Source organism: Salvelinus sp. IW2-2015, linkage group LG31, assembly GCF_002910315.2.
Source record: "Salvelinus sp. IW2-2015 linkage group LG31, ASM291031v2, whole genome shotgun sequence".
Lineage (NCBI taxonomy): Eukaryota > Metazoa > Chordata > Actinopteri > Salmoniformes > Salmonidae > Salvelinus > Salvelinus sp. IW2-2015.
Genome location: NC_036870.1, coordinates 22,222,666 through 22,236,864, shown reverse-complemented (window position 1 = coordinate 22,236,864; position 14,199 = coordinate 22,222,666). Strand labels below are relative to the sequence as shown.

Genomic DNA, 14,199 nt, shown 5'->3' with positions numbered 1-14,199 from the left:
CCATTCGCTCAAGAAGGTCTTCATCATTGAGCTCACAGTACACCTGGGAGGACTCAGTAGATGAGGCTTATGAGCGAAAACATCTGCGCTATGCCGATTCTAGCTGCCGAAGCACGGCATCATGGCTGGAACACAGAAGTCCGACCAGTGGAGGTGGGCTGCAGAGGTTTTGTGGCAACATTACAACCAGACTGCTTAGAGACCTGGGAATTAAGGGCCAGAGCCAGCGTTCGCAATCAAAAGCTGTATCAGAGGCGGCAGAAGGCAGCAGTCAATGGCTCTGGATGAAGAGGAAAGACCCCAGCTGGGCCCCGAAATGAGAGGGCCAGGAGGTATGCGGTCAACAATGCTTGACTCAGGGAGGAAGACGCCCCTGCCATGCATAGTCCCATGGGATGTTGGCTATCAACAACAAGGCAACTCCTATGACTAATTGGGAATGGGACGCAAGCGTAGGATTGATCACCCTGTCGCTGGCCGCCTTTGGGGAGGGTGTATAGTGTGAAAGGCCGAAACACCCTAGGAACCAAAGGTACACTACTGACGATGCGCTCCCCAAATTTCACYAGTCTCACTGTTCATGAACTCTTGGAAGTGCTTGCACAAAGGATAGTAACATCTCATCCTGTGTTCTTGGAATCTGTAAAGGCAACGAAGAGGGATTTCTTTGTCTAAGTGAAAGTTTGATTGGGGTAATATTAATACTACAAAGGCAGCATTTTGAGTTTCCTTCTGTGGTTTTCCTCCATCTGCCCCCCCTCTACCTCTCACCTTGCAGTAGCAGGCATGGAGGTGAAGCCCATCAACAAGCGTGCCTCTGGCCAGGCCTTCGAGGTGATCCTGAAGCCCCCCTCCCCGATGTCGGACGCAGCCCACTGCGTCACCTCGCCCCCTAAGAGGGAGGTCTCTCTGGAGGACATCCTGAAGAAGCTGGAGGCCGCTGAGGACCGGAGGAGAGTGAGTCACCATCTATCAGATTCCCTTAGCATAAGCCRACAACTTAATTCCAAAACTGAATCACACTGAATCACGCTAGTAAATTACACTTGGGACAAACTTTGTCCTAGCTTACTTGTCTTAGCCAATACCTTAGCTTGGCTTAGACTATACCTTAGCTTGTCTTAGCCTATACCTTAGCTTGGCTTAGACTATTCCTTATCCTGTCTTAACCTATACCTTAGCTTGTCTTAGACTATTCCTTAGCTTGTCTTAGCTTGGCTTAGACTATAACTTAGCTTTGTCTTTAGCCTATACCTTAAGCTTGTCTTAGACTATACCTTAGCCTGTCTTAACCTATACCTTAGCTTGACTTAGCCTATACCTTAGCTTGGCTTAGACTATTCCTTAGCTTGTCTTAACCTATACCTTAGCTTGGCTTAGACTTTGACTCCTACACTTACTTTATTATTACTAAGCAATGAGTACATTCATCAGGCAAAGGAACGATACTAAAACTAACTCTTCCCCTCTCCTTCCAACCTTGTATCTTGGCCTCCACCTGCATTCTATTCTGTTCTATTCTACTTTATTCTATTCTATTCGGATTCCTTATTCTATTCTACTTCATATTATTCTACTCTTTTCTACACTACTGTACCCTACTCTACTTTACTCTACTCTATCACGTCCCCTCTTCAGTCCCAGGAGGCCCAGGTTCTCAGGGCCCTTGCAGAGAAGCGGGAGCACGAAAGGGACGTGCTGCTCAAGGCTATGGAGGAGAACAGCAACTTCAGCAAGATGGCAGAGGAGAAGCTGACCATGAAGATGGAGCAGATCAAGGAGAACCGCCAGGCCTACCTGGCCTCCATCATGGAGCGCCTGCAGGAGAAGGTGAGAGGAGAACTTGGTGGGAAAAATTGTAGGTGGAGATAGCAAGACCAGGTGAATGGAAGGGGTGGGCAAGATAGAAGGGTACGATGTGATAGGTAGGGGCTGGTGGCATCATTCTAGGATGAAACACTGGCGATTGTAGTCAAACATGTMAGCTGAAAGGGGGACGACAGTAAGTTGACAGACTTGAATCAGAGAGTCTCAGGGCAGGGTCAGAAAGGTTTCTGGTACGTCCAATATGGCAGCATCTCTCTCTGTGTTGTCCTCAGGAGAGGCATGCCCAGGTGGTGCGCAGGAACAAAGAGCTCAGGGAAGAGCTGACAGCGTGAGCAGATGAGGGGCGCCACCGACCATCGTACCCCCCTACAGCCACCCTTCCCCCCCCGAGGGACCCCCAGATCCCCCTACTACTACAGCCCCCACAGCATCAGACGACCCCCCCTCCCTTGAGGGAGGAGGATGACCAGCCCACACCAACAGCGTTAGCAGATGGGGGGGATCACAAACAAATATGAAAATGTCTCCCACTCCTCCCTATAAAAGAATGTGTTTGCTCAATTTCAAATGATGAAAAAGAAAGAAAAAGAGAAGCCAACCAAGTGAAAGTGGGTATTGTTTTTTGTAAATACTTCCTTTTTTGTTATATACAGTATGATAATACAGCTAAAGTATTGCAGTTTGCGATTGGATCATTTTCTCTATCTATGGATGTACATTGTTGTTTAGTTTTTCTCGGAACAAAAAACGTTTGCAGTTTCTCTTGTACTATCAGGCTTCTGTGTTGTTGTGAGTTTGCCAGCTAGCTGACGTGTGTTTGCGGTGGTTATTTTCTGACCATGTCTGTGTCTGTGTCTGTGTCGGTCAGTCAGTCAGTCAGTCAGTCAGTGTGGGGATGATTAGAATGCAAGCTGCACATTGACTCCTGGAAGAGAGACTAGCTAGACTTCAGGAGACTTATTATAGCATTTATGAGCCGATTCTCTCCTGTCTGTCTGTCTGATCCCCCACTCTCTTACATACATTCACACACATGCAAGCTCGCGCACACACACACATACTCTCAAACACACTTACACACACACACACATTTTGAGAAATTTGGCAAACATGACATGTCGATCAAGAGGAGCTTGCTAAATTCTGTCAGTTGGGCATTGCAGAGGTCACATGACATCCCTGGCTCATACCATGATGTCACAGAGGGGTGTTATGATCCTTCCTGGTTCCCAAGGCCCCCTGCGTCCCCTGTCAATCACTCTCTCAGCATGTATGTACCATCTTAGACATGTAGATGCTACAAACTCATATAGCRGCTAACATAGAGGCAATGGTAGATCCATAAGTTACATCCATGTCCTACAAGCTTATGGACCCTCTCATTTCTTTCACGTCGTACCAGAGAGGAACCAATGCCAAATGCTACTAGGAAGGTTTCACACTATATATGGAGAATCGTAGAATAACTCTCTCACTATGGAGAATGAATCATTGTACCTTCTTCTTAGTATTTAAACAGCTTTTAACTGGGTAAAGCAGACTTTGGCACACGAAGGGCATAAACAGCTAAAGTAGGCAACATGTAAGCCAATCAACACATAGACTTCAAATAACAGCTAGATGATGTTAGATGTGTTAACATGACAATGGAAGACAGTGGCCATCTGCAAAGGGTGCATGCAAGTGTATACAGGTCAGGTGTGTGTGTGTGTGTGTGTGTGTGTGTGTGTGTGTGTGTGTGTGTGTGTGTGTGGATTGTGTGTGCATGTGTGCTGGGGAGCACAGGGAGCACAGCCAGGAAGTTGGAGCTGTATATCTGACCATCGGTCACATACTGATGACATCACAGCGTCCTGTCTGTGGTGATGAATCTGCCTGCCTCTCTCTCTTCCTGTTTGTGTGTTTCCCCCCCTCCACATATATCTTTGTGAGCAACCTGTGGTTAATAAAGGTTTGGGGTTCTGTGAATGATATTGGCTTTGTGTGCTTATTCTATTTCTGATGTGTTGTCTTTTTAGCTTGGAAGAAGACAAAAATTATTCAATTTGTTTTTGAGCATGTCCAATTACAAATGCAGATTAATCTGTCACATTAATATTTGTTGGTATGTATTATTGTATTATTTCTATAATATAACTATGTTTATTACTCAGTCTCTGAATTAGTTTGGACAATTTTTTAAAATATGGACATGGCCAAGGAAAGCAAGTGATCATCCACAGTTGTAGAATCGCATATGACCAGTAGGTGGTGACAAAAGATTGCAATTGGCAGTGTTGTAACACATTGACCCTTTACTATGAAGTAAATCCAGAATTGCCTGTAGGGTTTACATGAGACAATACTAGACTCTGTAGTGTAGACTCTTCCCCCATAGTTACTGATGAGAATCACCTTACAATTCTGGCAAACAAACGACAGGAAGAACGATAATGAGGATGGATGGAGACAGAGTGAGAGAAAGAAGGAGGGAAAGGGTGTGGGAGAGATACAGGAGAGGAGCATATTTTGGCAGAGCATTGATGAAAGGAGGAGGAGGATGGATGGAGACCGAGTGAAAGAGAGAGGGATAGGAGGGTGGGTGAGATAGAGGAGGATGATTTGGCAGAGTTGATGAAAGGCGGAGGAGGAGGAGGAGGCTCTGTTTTATCACTCCTCTGACGGGCGTCCCAGCAGCAGCAACAACAGTAACTTGGGGGAGCGTGGGAGCCAAGCACACCGGGAGGAGAGTGGGCTGCAACCATGGCTCTGGGACAAAGCAGCACTGTGCTCTCTCTTCTCTCTCCCTCCTACCTCTCCCCTCTATCCCACACTGCTCTCTTTCCCTCTCTATTCCCTCTCTTTCTCTCTCCCCTCTCTCCCACACCCCTATCTCTATCACACTCTCTCTTTCCCTCTCTCTCTTTTCCCACTTTCCCACACTGCCCTTTCTCTCCCTCTCCTCTCACTCTCTTCCCTCTCTGCCTCCCACACTACCCTGTTTCCCCTCTCTCTCCTCCTGCCTCCTCTCTCCTTTCCTCCCTCTCTCCCTCCTCCCTCTCTTCCCACGCGGTAGGGCCAGCCAAGCTGCCATTGTCCAGGACATCCCCTCGTTGTTAATCGCTTCCTGTACACACAGAGAAGCAATCAAGAGACCCAGAGGCTGTGGCTGATACCTGGCGTCGACTGTCTCACAGCACAGCGGAGAGCAGCATAGGGACAGATAGGGACATGGACAGACAGGGACTGGACCAGGGACTATTACCTGTTACCCATGGAGAGCAGTGTGGAGTGAAAGTAGATATTACTACTGTTAATCACAACGATATCTTCCTTTATCTAAACAGACTTCAGAAATGTTGGATAATGTTGGTGGAAGATTGATCTAATAATTAAAATAAATAAGGAAGAGAATCTCAACAGTTCCAGGCAGTCATAATAACCTAAGACGAATATAAATAGGGAGGGTTGAGTTTTGAATATCAGAAATACTTATTAAAATGTGTCTTTCTCCACACGGTCTCAATCACACGATAGTTTGGGACACAGAAGGAGCAAACAATGGATTTCATTTTCTCATAGCTTTTTATTGCAGATAAGTCACACAGATAGATAAGTGAAGGACGGAATAGAGTACCTCACATGCCGTCCCAGCACTCTCTCTCTACATACATCCCATCTCTAGTGTACATACATACACACAGTATATCATTATTAGAAAGCTGAGAAATCAGATTTATCAGCGCTTTTTTATACAAAACACTTATGTACAAAATCACTTTTGAGGTTTGGTAAAAATACACATCTTACAAGAGGGGATGCCATTACTGTCACCGACTCGCTATAGAATCCACAGAGATGTGGTCGGAAACCATCTAGAATTGGACCGTATAGGGAATATGTAGTCTAGATATCTCTGAGCAATGACTATATAGAGGTACAGGGATACTGCAGTGTGTTTGAGCGATTGTTCCTATTGGCGTCTATGTTGAAAATGATATCATATGATAATTTGTCTATTAATTCATAAAAATATATATGTTTTAATTGAGAAGAGTGTCACGCCTCTCCACCACTTTTTATGGATCATATAATATAATCGAATGTAAAGGAGTGTAAAGAATTTATGTTGCAAGTCTCAGACCAACTAATATTGTAATTCTTTGAAAAAGCATTGAATTTTTTTTATTACACCGATTCCAATTGGTTCCATACGTCTCAATAGCTGCCTGCTCAGCTCGCTATGACAGTATGTTGTTTAATGTTAAACAATTGTACAGCTACCACTTTTTGACTGCAATCTGCTAACAATCAGAAATATAGGGTCTTGTGACCTCTGTAGACATCACGTCAAAGGACATTAACTCTTTGTTGTCCTCACCCTTGACTCATGACTGTAAATACATGACTTCAGAGAGATTTTGCTGCGATAGAAACTCCCACAGAGAATGCAAATCAAACTAATGGCAAACAAGAGGGTTCCGGATCAATTCTAACAGTCAAACAAACACCTGCTTTTAGTTCTTCCAGTCCATAAAATGCCATAAAAAGGGCACCACCAAGACCTCCCTCTCCACGCATCTCTCTCTCCCTCTCTTTCTCTCTCTGTGAGATACAAGTACAGTCCAGGGCTCAATCGGAAAACAAAGGGGACAGTTTCGCTGAGAACTTGATGGGCGACTGATTGACAGCCTGACCATCTGTGAAATCTTCCCCTTACAGGCTGAACACACTATGGGAGGAGAAGCAAAGCCCACTAACAGACAACACATAGATAACTCAATATTGTTAATTAAACAATCACTTTGTTTGCTCTCTTATAATTGTTTCCTTCTTTCGACAACATCATAGAAAAACACAATTTCTAAGAAAAAAAAAATAGTATTCCTATAGCTATCTCCTTTATAGAATGTTGATATGGTATGATAGAAAAACAACATCTTCTTGGCCATGGAAAGGTCCAGCTCAGCTGGTGAGTTCAGTTCAGTTCATAGTGATGGTGCACTCTCTAGCCATCTACTTGGTCAGTTTAGTCAGTGTGGAGGGGGGTTAAAGATAGTTCAGAAAGCCCCTATCTCCATGCCCCAGGGCCGGTAGGGCTGCTTCCCCAGGCTGGCTTGGCTGGAGGGGGTGTGGACGGGGGGGCTGAGGGTGCCGGGGGACAGCAGGGGGAAGGCACTGAAGGGGAAGGGGAACGCCGATAGGGTGGAGAGTGAGGACAGGGAGAGGGGAGGGGAGAGCTTGGAGGCKGCAGAGGCGGCTGTGGAGGTCACGGTGAGGTTCAGCCCTGGGGGGAGGGGGGCAGCACTGGGGGGGACACGGAGAGGACCCCCCTGGGCGTGACTGTGCTCAGAGAGGGGGGTGGCACCGCTAAGCCTGCTGGGAGCATGGCCATGGGGCGAGGAGCGAGGCTCTCTCTCTATCGGCGAGGAGGAGGAAGAAGAGGATGAAGAAGGAGTAGAAGAGGAGGATGACGGAGAGCTGTTGGAGGCGCTGCGTGGTAACGGTAACGTCGCCCCCTGCTGGTGTTGATGGTGCTGCTGCTGGAGGAGGAGGTGGTGGGCCAGGTGTGCGGAGGGGGGAGACCCAAAAGCCGAGCCCCATGCCAGGTGGCCCAGTCCAGACACAGAGACGGAGTGGGCCTCTCTCTGGGAGGCGTAGCTGTTCAGGTGGGAGACCAGGCGGATCCGCAGGGGGTCAGTGCTGTCCAGGCCTTCCATAATGCTCAGGTAGCGGGCCGTCTCAGCCAGACATTCCCTGAAACCCAGACCCCGGTAGTCCGAGGCCAGGGCATGGGCATCAAAGTAACCTGGAAGGGAGAGGGGAGAAGCAGGGTTAATTAAGTGTTTTCAGTCAATACCACCAAACAAGTAGAGCAGGAATAAAGGAAGGCTACTGAAGTCTACTAATAACAATGAGTGTGACAATCCAGGAAGATAGTTAAAGTTAGCAAAGAAACTAAAGCAGGTGTCTTGTGCTATGCCTGCCTGACTTACTAAAATATTTAATGAGATGCACATAGCTTGAGTTTACAGAACAACTCAGTGAAGAGAAAGATATTATACAAATCAATAACTTTACAGTCAATCAATATTATGGCAGTTCAAAAACATTGTTTCCTTCCATGATACAGTAATTATTTTATTATGGTAATTTATTGTAGTACAAACGACTCCACCATACCTTTTCCTCCAGCAGCATGAAGCATCTTCAGATGATCCACCGTCATCTGCAGAATCTCTGCTTTCTCCAGTTTAGCTGAACCCTGAAGGATTTCGGGACAGAAGGCACATTAATTAAACTAATAAAAAGTTATTGAATATCGTTTAAATCATTAAAGATATATACTGGAAATTATTATTCGTTATTTTCTTAAAACATGTGGAAAGTTTATAAACTTGAACTGTTCTCTACCAGTTCAAAGCACGTTGACGTATCCTGTCAAACTTTTTGATAGGGCGGTTGTTTTACGCATGACACAGGGATCGGACCATACCTGCTTCTCGAACGCGCTAGGGACCAGTCTGCGCAGCTCGGTGAGGCTGTTGTTGATTCTGTCACGGCGACGTTTTTCAATGATCTGTAGGAGAGATGAGCGATTGGAACATTCAGTTACTGAATTTTTTTTTTGAATTTAGTTGGTGTAAAAACGTGCGTATTACACACTTTTACGGGCGATCAATTCTAACAATGAAATGTAGGTTACTCACTCCTCGACGGCGCTTCCTCGCATTCACTTGAGTTTTTGTTGMTGGAGACATCGGCCCAAGGGGAGAACTCATGTTCCTGAAAGAACAACACATTCAATTATTGTATTAATGTGCGTTACTAACGCACATCAGGCCTCGGAAATGACCAAATTGCTGAATATATTTTCACATTTTTGCACGTCTTTTCTTATAAACAATATCAAAGTAATACATGAGTAAGACCCTTGGAACGTAGGTTCGGAACATATAATAATAATGCAATGAAACGAAAATATTGGACACAATCTTACCCATTTTCATCTGCACTCTCCTTCTCAACCTCAATGTTCTCGTCCAGCTCGCTGTCCGAGGAGCTAAAATCGTGATTCCTTTTCATTTTTATCCGCTGTTGTGTTTCCTTCGTTCAGAGTACAATACAGTATGGTCCAAGTCTTTCAATTCTCCGACTCTCTGTGCGTCTATCAGCTATGCGTCGAGCTCATCCGTTTGAAGGACCAAGCTTTCCCACGGTATCATTTCTACATCACTGCCAGCCAGAAGGGGCTTGGCATTGCACCATAACTAGCCAATTATAAGTCAGCTATGGTTTGAGTGACAGCACAGTTGCAAGGGAACTCTACGGCCTAAACACGCCCCACTTCTTTGAATGATTTTGACAGGGGTCCAATAGACTTTCGGTCCGTGACTGTCAACCCCCCTCCCCTCCCGAGTACTGTGGCTGTCTGTCCCGGTTGTGAGGAGTGGCTGGCCTGCTGTCACCACGCGCTTGCCGTGGGAAAGTTTCTTAGCCCAACGCTGATAACCAATCAGGGGCGACGGCAGTCTCCGGCGTTTGAAATGAATGGGGCAATTGGTCGGGGCGACGGGCGGTCTAGAGGCGAGCGTGTGAACCTGTAATCCAATACTAACTCATCTAAAGGACAGCCAGTGTTCAAGAGGAAACTATGAAGTCTAATCTTACCCACCGCGGACATGATGCACGGTAAAGATGCTTTAGGGACTGGAGAGGATGAGGACTTTGCCACACAAAAGGCATAATGCAATTAAAGGAGGCCAGCTTCTCCAGTGTGTCATCACCACACCACACCCCCTCTGGGTCCCAATAATCGCCACACTCCCAAATCATTTGACAGACATTGTTGTGTGTGTTTGTATGTCCCCTCTCCTCATGTGACAAGCAGATTTAGCTCTTGCTGATCCTTTTGACCTGTTTTCATGAGTCATACACACGCACACACACACACACACACACACACACACACACACACACACACACACACACACACACACTTCAGCCCTGGGGGGAGGGGGGCAGCACTGGGGGGGACACGGAGAGGACCCCTGGGCGTGACTGTGCTCAGAGAGGGGGGTGGCACCGCTAAGCCTGCTGGAGCATGGCCATGGGGCGAGGAGCGAGGCTCTCTCTCTATCGGCGAGGAGGAGGAAGAAGAGGATGAAGAAGGAGTAGAAGAGGAGGATGACGGAGAGCTGTTGGAGGCGCTGCGTGGTAACGGTAACGTCGCCCCCTGCTGGTGTTGATGGTGCTGCTGCTGGAGGAGGAGGTGGTGGGCCAGGTGTGCGGAGGGGGGAGACCCAAAAGCCGAGCCCCATGCCAGGTGGCCCAGTCCAGACACAGAGACGGAGTGGGCCTCTCTCTGGGAGGCGTAGCTGTTCAGGTGGGAGACCAGGCGGATCCGCAGGGGGTCAGTGCTGTCCAGGCCTTCCATAATGCTCAGGTAGCGGGCCGTCTCAGCCAGACATTCCCTGAAACCCAGACCCCGGTAGTCCGAGGCCAGGGCAATGGCATCAAAGTAACCTGGAAGGGAGAGGGGAAAGCAGGGTTAATTAAGTGTTTTCAGTCAATACCACCAAACAAGTAGAGCAGGAATAAAGGAAGGCTACTGAAGTCTACTAATAACATGAGTGTGAAAATCCAGGAAGATAGTTAAAGTTAGCAAAGAAACTAAAGCAGGTGTCTTGTGCTATGCCTGCCTGACTTACTAAAATATTTAATGAGATGCACATAGCTTGAGTTTACAGAACAACTCAGTGAAGAGAAAGATATTATACAAATCAATACTTTACAGTCAATCAATATTATGGCAGTTCAAAAACATTGTTTCCTTCCATGATACAGTATTATTTTATTCCTAGATGTAAATAAATGTCGATATTTATGTGTGAGGACTAGTTTTGAGTGTGCTTATGAACAACGTCACATTGACACACAGTAATAGGCAGACCAACATTATTTAATCTATATGGCCCTGGCTAGGGGCCTGTGTCCTATTATCTCGTACACTCAAGAAACAGTAAATGCAAAGTCATTTCTTTTTCTAAGATAGAATAGCACTATACACACCGAAGTACATGTATACTGCCGAGTAGATAAATGAACTATAAAGAACTATTCTCTGCTTTTCCTTATTCTAAGTTTTAAGCGCATGAAACCCTTGAAGAGAATGGAATAATTCGGATGAGCAAGTACGCGACAACATAATAATGGTCAAAAACTCTTAATAAAACAACAAAGACAGTCTCACTTAGGGACAAAGGATATCCGTTATACTTAAGGGAGGTTTAAGAATGAGATTAAGGCTAAGAGTAAAACAACCCCACAAACTAGTTTTCAGGGGAAGGAGCATTACAAATTTATATTGGTGCGGTTGACTATTTAGCTCATGGGTCAGATACATGTATGGGAACAGTTTAGTCTTAGAGGATCAATCTGCTAACACCGTGTTCATCTTAGGTCTGGAGGCTCTCATACCCAGGTCTAGCTGGACGTTGACAGGAGTCTCCAACTTATAGTCAAGATCTTCAGTATAGCTCGACATAAGAGGTGAGGCGGAACTTGTTTGAGACACCGGACATCCTGCTCGACACAGCGCGCTGCGCGCTCATCGGACCAATACCACTTGCCTCTCCTGCGGCATCCGAGGGCGCCCCATAGGGGACTCCGCCAGCCTTCGCCATTTGACGCCCACGTCCTGCCACTCATCATGGTAATGTGAGCAGACTGTTGTGATTCTCCTTGCTTCACGCCACGGCCGACGCGCGCTTTTCATGCAGATATTCGATTTGCACCTCGCTAGGAGACGACTCTGGGAGATGACAATTGACGACACGATGTTATTTCCTTCCTCTTATTCCAATGGTTTGATTCCTCGGAATTTTTTTTTTGAATTTAGCATGAGTTTTCTGGTGTTTATACACAACGTGCCGCACTATTCACGCACATTCACATCTGTTTCTCGGTTGAGTAGGCTGGTGCGCACCATTCCTAGTTCTGAGAACCGACTGTGTTTAGCCTTGTCCTGTATCATTCCGTCCCGTTCTGGACACGAGTGTATTTATACCAATGTTGACCGCCATTCTTACTCCTGCTTGTATGTTCTACTTTTCCATAGTGCTGTCTGCAGTTCTTGTAGACGAGCAATCGCCCCAACGGGGGTAGCAATCATGTCCCCACAGCGTATAGTAGATCAGACATGACACACTGCATTATTGTATTAAGTGCGTTTACTGTAATACCGTAGCTCACAATCTAGGGCTCCGTCCCGGAGCAGTAGATACGCAATGACACAATATGCTTCCGAAGTGGTATACTTCAGGATGATACGCAGCATATAGTTTGAGTGCTCATCGTCGTTATCTGCTATATGACACACAATCAGTCAGAAAACAGTATAAATCATTGGAAGGCAGACCCTCTCGGAGAGCTGTTAGCGAATGCATCGGTCAACATATGGTAACATTGAATTACTATGAATGCACAAGCGAAAAATGTTTACACTTAGCTGAAACACATTAGTAAGCCAACTTCAATTTTGCCTGTGTGAGAGAGCTGTTCGTTAACATGCCATTAAGCATAGCTACAATGGACATGAATTGATAATTATTATGTACAACATTTTTAATCATTAATAGGCTCGCACTCTCACCTTTTACGAACCATTCAGATGTCTTCAACCCGCATGATCAAGCTACATGAGCAAGTTCTCGAATAGCTCGAGAGTGAGAGTAAGAGATCAGGTTGAATATTACTTTAGTCATTTATTTTATAGTCGCCAATATTATCACTGAAGGTGTCTTATACCTATCTAAAAGTCCTGTTTGTTTCTTCAGTAAGAGGTCACCAACTATCCCAGGGATAGTGAACTTGGTCCAGGAAGAGTTCAGCTCTCTCCATCGAGGAGATATCTCTACGACTGCTCCCCATGTGGATTGTGCGCGTTCCACTATGTGCAAGTACTAGTGCGTCGAGCCTTTCACTGGGGATACCGTTGCTTTCGAACGGGACCAAAGCGTCTTTCCGCCAGAGGGATAGTATGCTCAGGTGATTCTTACACTCAAATGAACGGTGAATGAAATAGTTTTTAGTATTCTTCTAACAATAGTTTGGTCACTAGATACGCAATAATATTTGCATGCAGATGACAGAATGCGCATGCACACCAGTAGGTGGTTTGGCAATAGCAGCCATACTATAACTGACCAATGTATTAACAGTCAGGACTATCGCTGTTCTGTAAAGTGACACCGCTCCTCCAGTCTCGTCAGCACGAAGGAGGAGGAGTAGAGGGGACATGAAGATCCAACTACGGGCCTACAGACACGAGCGCCTCACCGAATTGACATTTCTTATATGAGTATTATGATTATTGCAGAAGCGCGGATCCAAACATCAGACGTAAATACATTCGTGACCACGTAGATTTAGATCCACAATATAACCAAACACCGACCGTAGACACGACCTCCCTGAACATCCTGGAAATGTATACAACTGATGGCTGGACATCTGTCCGACGAGAGTTGTCGCAGCGAGGATAACAGGCTGTGACCTGCTGTCACCACGCGCACTACTCAAAACTAAAGCCGCCGTCGAGGAGTCACACGTTGTGGCAACTGATAATATAAGCCTATACCGGACCACTGGAAGACCAACCAGCCCCAACTGCAACAGTGTGACAAGAGGCGAACTCACCTGCATGTATTGCACGCTGCAGTAGAGGTACGTCCGAATGACAACTGTGCCGTCTAGATTGAGAAGCGCAATTTAGATCCGGGGCAGCGCACCTGTGTGTCAGAGCTACACTATATAGAAACGAGGCGAAGCCGATAGAATCGCCTGTACCACAATAACTCACAGTACCGATACTACTAACACATACAACAAAACACTAACAGAAATAGGTTCATTCCATAAGGAGGACAGGCCAGATGCTTCGGAATGAGGAAACTGATGCAAGTTCTAATACCCATCTTACCCACGCGCGGACATGATGCCACCCGGTAAAAGATGCTTTAGGACTGGAAGAGGAGTGAGGACTTTGCCACACAAAAGGCATAATGCCAATTAAAGGAGGCCAGCTTCTCCAGTGTGTCATCACCACAGCCACACCCCCTCTGGGTCCCAATAATCGCCACACTCCACAAATCATTTGACAGACATTGTTTGTGTGTTTGTATGTCCCTCTCCTCATGTGACAAGCAGATTTAGCTCTTGCTGATCCTTTGTATGACCTGTTTACAATGAGTCCATAACACACAGCACACACACACACACACACACCACACACACACACACACACACACACAACACACACACACACACACACCACACACACACACACACACCACACACACACACAACACACAAAACACACACACCACACCA

At 46.1% G+C, this 14,199-nt stretch overlaps 3 protein-coding genes across 3 annotated transcripts; 1 reads left to right on the top strand and 2 right to left on the bottom strand.

Annotated features, from left to right (window-relative positions):
* Positions 1–759: 759 nt before the first annotated feature.
* Positions 760–3,798, top strand: LOC111956129 (stathmin-2-like). The gene is made up of 3 exons (XM_023976573.3): positions 760–957; positions 1,639–1,830; positions 2,100–3,798. Exons 1-3 carry the CDS (start codon positions 787–789, stop codon positions 2,157–2,159), a joined length of 423 nt encoding a protein of 140 aa, XP_023832341.3. The 5' UTR covers positions 760–786; the 3' UTR covers positions 2,160–3,798.
* A 2,366-nt stretch (positions 3,799–6,164) lies between these two features.
* Positions 6,165–9,004, bottom strand: LOC111955922 (hairy/enhancer-of-split related with YRPW motif protein 1). The gene is made up of 5 exons (XM_023976305.3): positions 8,807–9,004; positions 8,517–8,592; positions 8,303–8,386; positions 7,990–8,071; positions 6,165–7,615 (listed from the first exon to the last, which is right to left on the bottom strand). Exons 1-5 carry the CDS (start codon positions 8,890–8,892, stop codon positions 6,867–6,869), a joined length of 1,077 nt encoding a protein of 358 aa, XP_023832073.1. The 5' UTR covers positions 8,893–9,004; the 3' UTR covers positions 6,165–6,866.
* A 505-nt stretch (positions 9,005–9,509) lies between these two features.
* Positions 9,510–11,492, bottom strand: LOC111955763 (hairy/enhancer-of-split related with YRPW motif protein 1-like). The gene is made up of 3 exons (XM_070436394.1): positions 11,432–11,492; positions 9,807–10,332; positions 9,510–9,516 (listed from the first exon to the last, which is right to left on the bottom strand). Exons 1-3 carry the CDS (start codon positions 11,490–11,492, stop codon positions 9,510–9,512), a joined length of 594 nt encoding a protein of 197 aa, XP_070292495.1.
* Positions 11,493–14,199: the final 2,707 nt, after the last annotated feature.